We start from the raw sequence: 12,419 nt of genomic DNA, 5'->3' as shown, positions 1-12,419 counted from the left end.
AGCTGCGGGTGCGGTGCTGCGGGCACAGCAGGATGGCCACCCATGGCAGGAGTCAGTGGGAGCTGCTGGCACAGCCATGTCCCAGCCTGGCCCTTCTTGGAGCAGTGCCAGGGCCTGACCATGTCCCTGCCACTGCTCCAGTCACTGGCCCTGCTTGAACTAATTAAGAGCTAATGAGACGAATCATTAACAGCATTTGCAGCCTAATCGTTGAGTGACCTCGCACTGTGGCTCTGGACACGCTGGGGGACACAGGCAGCAGGCTGAGGCCCTGAGCCGTGGCAGTGCCAGCTCCACTGCCAGCGGTGTGCCTGTCACCCTGGTGCCCGGCTGCTCCTGGGGCTCGTGCGGTGCCTGGCATGAGCCCTCCTGCAGGCTGGGATGGGAGAGGGCTGCAGCTCTGCCCACTGTGGCACCGTCCCCTCTTTCCCCAGGCATCATGGCTGGCTCCAACCGCTCTGGAGACCTCCGGGATGCCCAGAAGTCCATCCCCACGGGCACCATCCTGGCCATCGCCACCACCTCCACCGTCTGTATCCTTCAGGGCTTGCCTGAGCCTGGGCTGCTGGGCTGAGCATGGGAGGGGTTTGCTGCACCGGGTGGGGATGGGGGTCCCAGCACCCCACTGGTGAGGGGCGGGCGGGACTCTGCGTCCTCCTGGCTCTCCTTGACCAGCTGGCAGATATCAGCTCCGTCGTCCTCTTTGGGGCGTGCATCGAGGGGGTCGTCCTGCGTGACAAGTGAGTGTCCTGGAGCCATGGGGGTCTGTGGGGAGCCCGTCAGTCCCCTGGGAACACCGTCCAGGAACAGGCTGGGGCAGCCCCCGGGGAGGCAGGGTGTGGGGGCTGCGGCCAGGACACACTGGGCACACAGGGTGGCACTGGAGGGTCCAAAGGGGTCCCCGGGTCAGGGGGCTCTTGGAGGGGCCTGAACTTGTCGGAGGCTTGTGTATGCCCCAACCTCTTGATGTTTTGCTGCGTATCTGCAGTCCTTCCCGCGCCAGGGCTGCAGGCAGCGTGCTTGTTTGTCAACAGGCAGGGCTGCCTCATATCTGGGGCAGCCCAACTCGCCGCACGCGGCAGGTGACACTTCTGGGTCGCCAGCACCGACACAAACAGCATCCAATCTCAGGCAGCTTTAACCGGCCACCTCACAGCACATGGGATCGGGAACCCCTGTCCCATGCCTCCCCTTCACCTCCCATGGCCATGGGTGGGGGGTGGGGATGGACCCCCGCTACCTGAGTCTTGCTCTGCCCCATGGGGCTGGGGGCCATCAGCAGCCAGGCAGGGCCCGTCGGCAGCCCCGTCCCCCTCCAGCGGTGTCCCTTAGGTTGGGTTGGCTGCTGCTGTGCTGGCACACTCACGGCTCACAGGATGGAGCTGTGGATGATGTTGTCCTGCAGGTTTGGTGAAGCTGTCAACGGGAACCTGGTGGTTGGCACCCTGGCGTGGCCATCCCCGTGGGTCATTGTCATCGGCTCCTTCTTCTCTACATGTGGGGCTGGGCTGCAGAGCCTCACTGGAGCTCCCCGCCTCCTGCAAGCCATCTCCAGGGATGGGATCGTGCCCTTCCTCAGGGTAGGCAACCGCCAAGCACGGCACTGCTGGCCACAAGCACTCACTGCAGTGTGGCTCCCACCAGTGTGGTTGACCAGTGGGCACCAGCACTGCCTCCTCCTGGCACTGCCACCTTCCGGGGCAGCCCAGCTGCTCTGCCCTCATCCCACCGGCATCGGTGTGGTGGTGGGTGGCCACAGTACGTTCAGCTGTTGTGTTGGTAGAAGGAGTGTGCCAGGAAAGGTCAGGATCCCCTCCCCCCTGCTGCTGTGCTGCTTCGTATTTTCTCTGCTCTCTGAAGACGCGTTCTCACAACCTCATCTCTCCAAATCCAACCCGACAGCTTCCCCCAGGGAAGAGAAGGCTAATTTTATCCTCCCTCCTTCGCCCTGCCAGCCTCAGCCTGAGCTCTCGCTCTCTCATGCTGCCCGTGCCCTCTAATGCATCCGGACACGAGCCTCCAGCCCCCGCCCTTGCGCCTAGTCCCCTCCATGTCTCCGATGCCAAAGGAGGAGCCGCTCTCCAGCAGCAGCGTGTCTATCCCAGGCACAGCTGGCTGTGACCAGGCTGAGTTGGGGCTCATCCCGGGTTGGGGTCCTGGGGGAACAAGGGCTGTTTTGGGTGCAGGGAGGGCCGCAGGGTCTGCCGGGAATGGGGCTGTACTGGCAGCAGGGACCAACCCTGACTGCGCTGGGACTGCTCCCAAGGGGACGCAGCTCGGGACGTGCGCCAGCCCACGATAGGGCTTGCACAGCCCTGCTACACCCAGTCCCTGCTCCTGGCCAGGGCTGGACGTATGGGAAGGTCCAGTCCTGTTGGGTGGTACCAAGGACCCTCGCACTGGCATCGCAGAGCCCTGACGGTACCCCTCCCTGTGCCCTGCTTCCAGGTCTTTGGTCACGGCAAAGCCAACGGGGAGCCAACGTGGGCCCTGCTGCTCACAGCGTGCATCTGCGAGATCGGGATCCTGATCGCCTCCCTGGACGAGGTGGCTCCCATCCTCTCCATGTAGGCAGCGTGCTCTGTCCACCCGCATCTTCGCGAGTGGCGGACGGGCCTGTGCCCCCTCCTTGGCCGGGCAGGGGCTGCATGCGGGTCTCTGCTCCCCGGGGAGGGTATGCCCCTGCCTGGGGAAGGGGGAGCCCCACAGGGAGCCCCAGGACCCTCTTCGCCTGGTGGGGTGGTCTGGTTGCTCTGTGGCCTCAACTCCCCTGTCCAACAGTGGGACCCACTGGGGTGGGAGGTGTGCTGGGATCTGTCTGCAGCCCTGGTCCAACCATTGCACCCGGCTCAGCCCCGTGCTCGCTCCTGCAGGTTTTTCCTTATGTGCTACATGTTCGTCAACCTGGCGTGTGCGGTGCAGACACTGCTGCGGACACCCAACTGGCGGCCCCGCTTCCGCTACTACCACTGGTGAGCTGAGATGGGATGGATGGGGTGGGGTGAGAAGGGGTGTCCTGGGCTGCCTGGGGCTGGGGACCCTGACTCCACCGCGGGGCTGGGGTGCACTGACAGCGCGCTGCTCCCCGCAGGACCCTGTCCTTCCTGGGCATGAGCCTCTGCCTGGCGCTGATGTTCATCTGTTCCTGGTACTACGCGCTCGTGGCCATGCTGATCGCCGGCCTCATCTACAAGTACATTGAGTACCGCGGGTAAGAGCAACCGGGGACGCAGACCCTGCCCAGCACCCACAGCCATACCTTGCACTCCTCGCAGCTTCGCACGGCTGCTCCTCCTGGGGTGCTCTGTGGTGCCGGAGCGCTGTGCCACAGACAGAGCAGTGGGCATCCCTTATGCTGCTGATTCCCACAGGGCGGAGAAGGAGTGGGGCGATGGTATCCGGGGGCTGTCCCTGAGCGCAGCCCGCTATGCGCTGCTGCGGCTGGAGGAGGGTCCCCCCCACACCAAGAACTGGAGGTGAGGCTCAGGGACCGGGGTGCCGGGGTGGGGCAGCTGGGGTGCAGGTGCTGATTGCAAAACCATCCTTCCAGGCCACAGCTGCTGGTCCTGGTCCGTGTGGATCACGAGCAGAACATGGTGCACCCGCAGCTCCTGTCCTTCACATCTCAGCTCAAGGCTGGCAAGGGCCTTACCATTGTGGCCTCTGTGCTGGAAGGGACCTTCCTGGACAACCACCCGCAAGCGCAGAGGGCAGAGGAGGTGAGAGCTCCCTGTGCTGGGGCTGCTGCCGACACGGGGACAGATCCTGTCCGCAGCGGGTGCCCGTGGCCGTCCCTGGGAGCCCAGTGGAGTTACTGCCTGCTGGCCAGGGCCGGTGGCCCCGGCTGGCTGGGAGAGCACTGGAGAGGCAGCGGGCAGAGCTCAGAGACTCCATGCTTCACCGGTGCTCAGGGCACTGTACTCTGGACCCCTGTCCCTCTTCCCAGATCCCAGAGACACCAGCACTGGCCAGGCACTGGTCTCAGTCTTGGCCAGCTGTGACAGGGCTTGACACAGGATGGCACGGCACAGCATGGCACGGCACAGTGCCTGGCCAGGGACTGCTGTGCTGAGCAGCCCCTCGGCTGCCCCAGCTGCTGCTGCAGCCCTGACCCTCCCCACGGCTCCCACAGCCCTGATGCCAGGCTGGGTGGGAGACGGGAACCTTCCCGCGCTGGAGTGAGAGCCCTCCCCCTCCGCACCAGCCGGGCGGCACATTAATGAGATTAAGCCCTTGGAAGCAAACAGTTTCTCTCCCATGCAGACATGTTATAATTTCTCTCAGTAAATAACTCTAATTGCTGCTCCGCCGCCCGTCAGAGCCCTGGCACAGGGACATGCTCTGCTCGGCACGGTGCAGAGCCACGCGCCAGCTCCCACAGCCCCTCCTGGGCCAGAGCCGCCAGCGTGTCATGGGACACAGAGACCCGGGCACCCTGCGGGGATGTGCACCCCATACCTTGCACCCCGCACCCCTCAACCTGTGCCCCTGCACCCCTCACCCAGCACCCCACCACCTGCACCCCACACTCTGTGCCCATGCTCTCTACCCCTGTGCCCCTCACCCCATACCCAGTCCTCCACCCCTTGCACCTTGCCTGACCCTGTGGCAGCTGATCCCTCTCCTCCCACCAGTCTATCCGCCGGCTGATGGAAGCGGAGAAGGTGAAGGGCTTCTGCCAGGTAGTGATCTCCTCCAACCTGCGGGATGGCATGTCCCACCTCATCCAGTCCAGTGGACTGGGCGGGCTGCAGCACAACACTGTGCTGGTGGGCTGGCCCCGCAACTGGCGCCAGAAGGAAGACCACCAGACCTGGAGGAACTTCATCGGTATGCACCGCAGAGGGTGGGCACTGCAGAGGGTGGGCGGGAGGGGGTATAGGAGTGTCTGAGTGAAGCTGTAGGTGCTGTAAGTGGGTTTAGGGGGGCTGCAAGTAGGGCTGGGAACCTGCAAGCCAGGCTGGGGGACTGCAAATTGCTCTGGCTGATGTGGCCCTTCTCCTTGTAGAGCTGGTGCGAGAGACCACAGCCGGGCACCTCGCTTTGCTGGTGGCCAAGAACGTTGCAATGTTCCCAAGCAACCAGGAGCGATTCTCAGAGGGCCACATTGACGTCTGGTGGATCGTCCACGATGGGGGGATGCTCATGCTGCTGCCCTTCCTCCTGCGGCACCACAAGGTACCCCAGGCTTTGCGGAATGGGGCAGGGGGCCGGGGGCATCCCCACCGAGCCATGCCCATGCCCTCCTCCCTTGCAGGTCTGGCGCAAGTGCAAGATGCGCATCTTCACGGTGGCACAGATGGACGACAACAGTATCCAGATGAAGAAGGACCTGACCACGTTCCTATACCATCTGCGCATCAACGCGGAGGTGGAGGTGGTGGAGATGGTGAGCGCCGGGGCGGGGGCCTGTGCCGCAGGCTGGGATGCTGTGCGTGGGAGAGCCAGACAGACCCTGCCTCAGGGACACGCAGCACCATGGGGATGCAGTGCCATGGGGGAACACGGGTCCACAGGGACATGCAGGGCTGGGCTGGAAGCAGTGAGTGCAGCTCAAACTGCCCTATGGTTTCCTCTGTCCACCCCCTGCAGCACGAGAGCGACATCTCTGCCTACACCTATGAGAAGACGCTAGTGATGGAGCAGCGCTCCCAGATCCTCAAGCAAATGCACCTCACCAAGAATGAGCGGGAGCGGGAGGTGAGGCCGCAGGACAGCCCGGGTGGGATCTGGGCCCCATGGTGACTGTGCCACCAGCCAAGCTGCCCCTTGGCTCTGTGCACTCATCCTGCTGGGGAGCTGGGGCCACAGGCTGGGGTTTGCCTGGCCAAACCCTCTTCTGCCCCACTTCCGTGGCTGACCCCATCCCGCACAGATCCAGAGCATCACTGACGAGTCCCGTGGCTCTATCCGGCGCAAGAACCCAGCCAACACACGCCTGCGCCTAAATGTCCCTGAGGAGCAGGTGGGCGATGGCGAGGAGAAGCCAGAGGAGGAGGTGAGAGGCTGTGCCAGGGTGGAGTCTGGGCAGGTGGCTGGCCTTGGCCCCTGCCCACCATCTCCCTCTCCTCTCTGCAGGTCCAGCTCATCCATGACAAAAACACCACCACCTTCTCCAGCAGCTCCCAGTCTCCAGGCGACGAGGTGGAGACAGCCCCTGAGAAGGTGCATCTCACCTGGACCAAGGAGAAGTCTGTTGCTGAGAAGAACAAGACCAAGAGTCCCGTCAGCCCTGAGGGCGTCAAGGACTTCTTCAACATGAAGCCGTACGGCCCAGCATGCTGCCACCCTATCCACCCACACCCAGTGGCCCTGGTGATCCCTGCCCACCCTGCAGGGCTCTGGCTGCACCAGCTCGGTGCTGAGCGGATCCCAGGCAGCGCGGGTCCCCTGGGCTCATCCCTGCAGAGGGGCTGAGTGGGAAGTGGGTGGGGTCCCTGCACAGACCTGTGCCAACGAGGGATAGGGCATATGGGCAGCGCGCGCTGTGGGGACTTGGAGTGCACACTTGGTGCTCACGTCTTCTCTCTCTCTCTTTCTCTCTGTCTCTGCTCCCTGGCCCTGTCGCACTCCTGGCAGGGAGTGGGAGAACCTGTAAGTCTGGGTTTGCCTGGGTGCTGGGTCCCAGGGTGGGGGGAGCTGGGCCACCACTGGTGGTGCAACACATCCAGACCCATCGCAGTTGCCTCCATGCATGAAGGTGGCTTTGTCACCATGGCTACTACCAGCCCCTGCGTGGGCTCTGTGTGCCATGCAGTGCCCGCACCGCGTGCTCCCCGTCTGCCCAGTTACGCTGCCAGCAGCTTCCTGCAGGGCTGGGCACCCGCGCTAGCACTCGTGCTCTTGGTTCCTACTGGCTCTCACACGGCTCAGCCCTGGGCAGCTCAGCCACCGGTGCGGGCTCAGAGTCGCCAGTGGCCGTGCCGGGCAAAGCTCGCTGCTCCACAAGCCCCTGCTGCAGCCCAGCCCTGGACCCCTCTGGGCAGGAGGGCAGCCGGCACCATGGCTCCGGTGTGGCTGTTCCTGTCCGTGTGCCCACGTGTGCTGTTACCTGCAGGAACCAGTCCAACGTGCGGAGGATGCACACGGCCGTGAAGCTCAACGAGGTGATCGTGAAGAAGTCCCAGGATGCCAAGCTGGTCCTGCTGAACATGCCAGGGCCTCCCCGCAACCGGAAAGGAGATGAGAACTGTATCCTTCCCACAGGGCTGCTGCTTCAGGGCTGGCACAAGGAACCCTCTCTGCAGTGGGACTGGGGGCCGTGACTCCCCTAAGGCTGCTTGACCTTGCACGCGAGTGTCAGGGCACGGGTCCAGCCTGGATCCCCCACCCCTCCTGCCTCTGGCTGTGTCCGACACCCCACGTTGGCATCGCCTGCCTGTCTGGCAGAGCCGATGCTTTCAGGGCAGCTGGTGAGGCCACAGGGTGTTGCACCTGCACCTGTAACACAACGGCACATCACAGGATGTGGGCAGGGTTCCACACAGCCACGGTCCCTGTGTTGTGATGCCAATGCGGGTGGGATCCCCGTCCCCTTGGCTCAGGCCTGACCCCATCAGCTTGAGCTCTAGTGCAGGGGTGTTATGCTGCAGGTTCGCCTCCCCTGGCACAGGCCAAGCAGGGATATCACAGAGTTGTCCCCATGCTTCATCGTGGCATTGGTTCTCCTTGACGGACATGCAGACATGGAGTTCCTGGAGGTGCTGACAGAGCACCTGGACCGAGTGCTCCTGGTGCGTGGTGGCGGCCGGGAGGTCATCACCATCTACTCCTGAAACGTGGCGCGCAAGAGAGGTTTGTCTGCACTCTCAGTGCCCTGCCACCCCCTTGCACCGCACACCTGGAGGGGAGGAGGGAAGGTCTGATGGCAACTGGCGTGCGGAAACCTCACCCGCCCTCGGCCGTGCCCCTGATCTCTCCATTCAAATCGCAGCACCAGATCTTCCGGGAGCATCCAGCACCAGAGCAGCTGTTCCTCATTGCAACATCACAGCACTGCTGTCCTTGTTTATATATAAATACATACACTGTACCGCGGACTGAGCACCAGAGCCCAGCGCTGCCGCCACCGCCCGTCCCCACCAGCCCCACTGCTGCTGCTTCAGTGCCCGGACGGGCAGGAGGGCGGCTGTGCCGAGACGGGCACCCAGCCCCACCGTGCTGCTACCCCTGCGTGGAGCCCGGCCGGATGCGCCTGTGCCCTGTGACTGCCCGCTGCTCGCACCCTGCCTCCCGCGGAGGCGCTGGGAGAAGAGAGAGGCCACCAGCACGCTTTCTTCACCAGATGCTCCTCTCCCTACCTCCGGCAGCACCCGGGGACGCTCCCCACGGTGCTGCCCCCCAGCTGCCCCTCACCAGGATGGGCCCAGACAACCCCACTGCCCTGCTGCCTTGGCACTACCCATCTCTGGAGGCCGTGGGCCAAGCTTGTGGAGATGCAGCGTGATGGTTTGGAGGGGGCAGAGGGTGGGGGGCAGCGGTGGGAGGTTGGGTGCTGGAGCGCGTCCGTCTTGCAACAGCACACGCCCTGGTCTGGGTGGGCAAGAGGTGCTCCCTGTCCCCTTCCCTGCTGACCCCAGGTTCTCTCTGCCCTGGTGCTCTCCTGGTGCTTGCGCCGTGGTTGCGTGTGTGGAGCTGTAGTGTCCGGAGCTGTGCAGAGGCCCCACGGTGTGCCACGTGAGCCAGAGCCACTCTCTGGCTGCTGGAGCTGCATGGGTGCCACTGGACCCTTGGGCACCAGTGTCTGCTCTTGGCTTGGGCGCAGAAGAGTCCTGTCCCGTCCCATCCCATCTCACTCTCTCCTCCACAACGCTGCACTGGGCACACTGCGGGCTCTTGGCACTGCCAGCCCGGCTGGTCCCAGCACCTGCCCGTGTGTCCTGGTCCCCGTGCCCCGCTGTACTCCCCGTTGCTCCCCAGGGCTTTGCTGCTCCTTAGCCCCAGCCCCAGCGGTCACAGATGGTGCCGTGAGGCTGTAGGAAAGTTCAGAGCATTGTGGAGTTTAACATAAGCAGTCTGTTTGCTAGTCTGACACGGCTGGACCCCACAGTGAGGGGTGGCTGTTGGGGTCCCATCGCTCCCCAGTGTCACAGCACAGCCTCACCCGGCTGCCCAGGGTGGCTCATGCCCTGGCCACAAGGACACTGCAGCCCCAGTCCCTGTCCCTTCCCGCCAGCCCACGCTGCAGGCGGGATGGTTTGAGCTTTGGCAGCAGCTGCAGGGTCGCCCCCGTCCCCCCCCCAGCATCTCTCATGCCAGAGAAACTGAGGAGCTTTTAACAAATGTGAACGGTTCCAGGAACCACGCAGGAAGCGGTGCCGGGGCAGCCAGCGCGTCCACCGGCACCTGCCCTGGCCCCATGTACATAGTGTAGATAATACAGTACGTGTATTTTTAAAGTGATCATATTTATGTTAATAGAACCAGATGAAGTCTATATATAGAGATCTATATCTATTTGGAGAGATGCAGGGCTCTGCTAGTGCCGGGCCATGGGGACGGGCGGCCAGGCTGCTCCTGCACGGAGCGGGCACCCACGCATCGCACCGGACGTTCTGGAGTGATGGTGGAGGCTGCAGCCTTCCCGGCCACCGGCAGCCCCTGGGAAAGGGCCAGGTCGCAGGTTCATTCTCTTCTCAACCTAGCTTTTAAGAGTTTTCAGGGAAAAGAAGTCACAGACTTTTCTGAACTTGTTTCACTGCAGATTTGAGCTTCCACTCGAAGTGCAGCCTGCTAAGAGTTGTCCTCTCCTGGCAGTGCTGGCTGCCTTGGGCCAGCACTTTGTCCCCCAGCCAGAGCCGAGCCCCTGCACTGGCACGCTCACCTCCTCCTCGCCCCACAAACCGCTCCCCAACACCACCCTGGCCAGCACACAGGGAGCAGCTGCTGCTGCAGCATCTTATGGCTGTGCCCAGCCTGCCCACCTCTCCTTCCCGCGGAGGATCGCTGCTGCCCTCAGCTCCTGCCTCACCGAGGGAGTGAACTCCCTTTGCACCGGATGGCTCCCATCCCTGCTCCCTCTGCAAAGCTCCTCTGCTCCTCCAGGTCCAGGCTGAAGCTGTTTAGGGCCACCGGGATAAAAAACAGTGAGGGGTTTGATGTTGGGGTGGGCTTTTTTTGCTTTAGGATACTACTTCATCACACTCCCAGACCAAACCCAAGTCCCAGTTGCACAGCTGTGCCAGCTCAGACCCTGCTCCTACATTTCCATCATTCCCAAAGTGCCTCCCTTCTCTTCAGCCCCCATCCCGACTTTCTGCTGTGACAGCTCAGCTGGCTGCGGGGCTGCATTGGCGCGCGCTGCAGACTCTGGTGTGGGAGCTGGGCCTGGGGCTCTGGGGAGCTCAGCGCTTGCAAGTGGCCATCAGGGTAAGCTGAGACCTGGCTGCAGCATGAGCGCTCCAGGCTGATGGATGGTGCGGGGACACAGTGCCGCACTCCGATCCTGCCACTGCCGACAGAGCAGGCAGGCGTCTGCAAGGGGAAGCTCCATGAGCTTTGGGAAGGGCAGCCCCATGGGAACCAGGATTTGCCAGTGCGTGGCTGCCCTGCCCCTTGGAGCTGCTCCTACACCACCATGCATGAGCTCACGTGCTGTTTCCCGCCTCCTACAATTATTTGAGGCCCTTTTGCAGCGATGGGGAGGCGTGCGCAGCAACCACCCCCTCACCGCACATGCCAGCTCCACCACGCTTGTTGGGCCTAGAACGCTTGCCAGCTGCTCTGCCGCTCAAAAGCTGCCACTGGCTCCTTGCAGCGCCCTCCAGTTCCAGCCTGGCTGTTGTCCTGCTGCCTCAGCCCGGTGCCCCCCACCCCAGGCAAAGCACTCCTGCTTTGGCTGCGGGTTCAGGGTGGCAGGGAATGGCGGTGTCTGCAGAGCAGTGCGGGCTGCAGGGCAGGGCTCGCTTCTCCGCTCAGCTTTGCTTCCTCAGCTCCCCAGCATCACCATGGATCCCGTTTTCCCCTCAGCACTTCAGCCCCTCAGGGTAATGCGGCAGTCCTGGCTTCCCCAGGGAGCCCTTTCCATTGCTGCCACTGGAAAAAAGATGTTCCCCTTCCTCAACCCCCAGCAAGAGCAGGAGCACGGCTCGAGACAGAGCCAAGGCTGCTGCAACACCTCTGCCAGGCACAATATGGCTGTGGCAAGCAAGGTGCTGGTTTCCGGAGCGCTCCGGAGCGCGCCGGAGAGGGCCAGTCCTAGCAGACAGCACTGCATGTTAGTTTACAAACCCAGCCCTGCACGTTTGGCCTCTGCGAGTGTTCGGTTTCCCCATGGAGCACCCTTCTGCTGTTCCACCGTGGTGAAGACAGTGTCCTCCTCTGGTAGACATGCAAGTTCCTCCCTGGCACATGCGCAGACACGTTTGGGTTTTGTTCCAGACAGGAAGGTCTTGACCCCCATTTGTTTCCCCAGCTGGCAGCGTGGCCTGCAGCAGGGCACAGGGCCCGCAGCCGCGTCCGGCCAGCGCTGCGCCCCGGGCTGGCGATGGCGCAGGCTCCAATCCCTGCTGCGGGAGCGCAGAGCTGCCCTGTTCCTGCCAGCTGGGCAGGTGCAGGACCTGCGCATGGCAGTGGCATTAGGAGGCCAGCGTCGCTGCAGCCACTGCGGTGCAGGTGCCGGCAGCGCCCAGCTGGGCCAGTGTGGGTCTGTGGCAGGATGAGAGGGAGGACGAGGTACTGCACGAGGGCAAGAGTTGCACTAGAAGCGTCAAGACCTCCTCTGTGTAGCAGGACTAAAAACTAGCAGGAAGACCAAAGGGTCTGAGATTTGCTGGTGACGCCACTTTCTGTGCTACCTGTGCAATATATTTGTTATGAATGTTACCACAGTCAGCCCATCTGATATCTTTTACTCACTGTAGCTTGATGTTCTACGTCCATCCAAGTGACTTTTATTCGAGTGCAATATTTCAATAGACACGTAGTGACCTAAATAGGCTTTGTGTTTTAGAGAATCTGTGTGCAGAGCAATGCAATTCAGTTTAAAACCTTGTAAATAAAACAGGTTGCAAACCAAAAAAAAAATCAACAAAAAAAAAAAAAAGAAGAGTATTAGGCTTGCATTTAATTTCTGTGAGTGTTTGTGTTGTGCACTAGGCCGCCTCGGCACAGCCCCCGTGTTCTCTGTGCGGGTATTAATGGAGGAGTGGCTCCTCGGCTGTTGAATGCTCCCTGTTAATGCTTTACTGCTTTACCTGTACTCATTTTTCTAGACTCCTGTCTGCACAAAATGCAATAAATGATTTTATTACACCCTTCACCACTTGCACGGAGAGTCTTTACTTGCTTCCAGGGTCTCTGCAGCTACTTTGCACTTGGCAGCTCCCATTTGCACAACATGGAACAAGCCCTGACAGGCAGCAGCAGATACAGAGCAGCCTTTCCGCCGAGCCACAGCTCCCCTCTTTAAGCTGACACCA

At 62.3% G+C, this 12,419-nt stretch overlaps 1 protein-coding gene across 2 annotated transcripts in view; it reads left to right on the top strand.

The window, feature by feature from the left end:
* SLC12A5 (solute carrier family 12 member 5) overlaps positions 1-8,911 on the top strand; it is a 28,391-nt gene extending 19,480 nt beyond the window's left edge. For both annotated transcript variants that reach the window (XM_054081420.1, XM_054081419.1), the window contains exons 10-27: positions 435-533; positions 683-740; positions 1,406-1,580; positions 2,449-2,567; positions 2,874-2,972; positions 3,092-3,211; positions 3,372-3,476; positions 3,551-3,719; positions 4,635-4,830; positions 5,009-5,178; positions 5,258-5,389; positions 5,593-5,700; positions 5,876-5,998; positions 6,079-6,266; positions 6,580-6,594; positions 7,058-7,191; positions 7,684-7,794; positions 7,934-8,911. In XM_054081420.1, coding sequence (XP_053937395.1) covers positions 435-533; positions 683-740; positions 1,406-1,580; positions 2,449-2,567; positions 2,874-2,972; positions 3,092-3,211; positions 3,372-3,476; positions 3,551-3,719; positions 4,635-4,830; positions 5,009-5,178; positions 5,258-5,389; positions 5,593-5,700; positions 5,876-5,998; positions 6,079-6,266; positions 6,580-6,594; positions 7,058-7,191; positions 7,684-7,775 — 2,102 coding nt within the window. In that variant the 3' untranslated portion in view covers positions 7,776-7,794; positions 7,934-8,911. The remainder of the gene's footprint in view (positions 1-434; positions 534-682; positions 741-1,405; positions 1,581-2,448; positions 2,568-2,873; positions 2,973-3,091; positions 3,212-3,371; positions 3,477-3,550; positions 3,720-4,634; positions 4,831-5,008; positions 5,179-5,257; positions 5,390-5,592; positions 5,701-5,875; positions 5,999-6,078; positions 6,267-6,579; positions 6,595-7,057; positions 7,192-7,683; positions 7,795-7,933) is intronic.
* The last annotated feature ends 3,508 nt before the right edge of the window (positions 8,912-12,419 follow it).

The sequence above is a fragment of the Cuculus canorus genome, chromosome 16, assembly GCF_017976375.1.
Source record: "Cuculus canorus isolate bCucCan1 chromosome 16, bCucCan1.pri, whole genome shotgun sequence".
NCBI classification, from domain to species: domain Eukaryota; kingdom Metazoa; phylum Chordata; class Aves; order Cuculiformes; family Cuculidae; genus Cuculus; species Cuculus canorus.
This window is presented reverse-complemented; position numbering and strand designations above follow the sequence as displayed.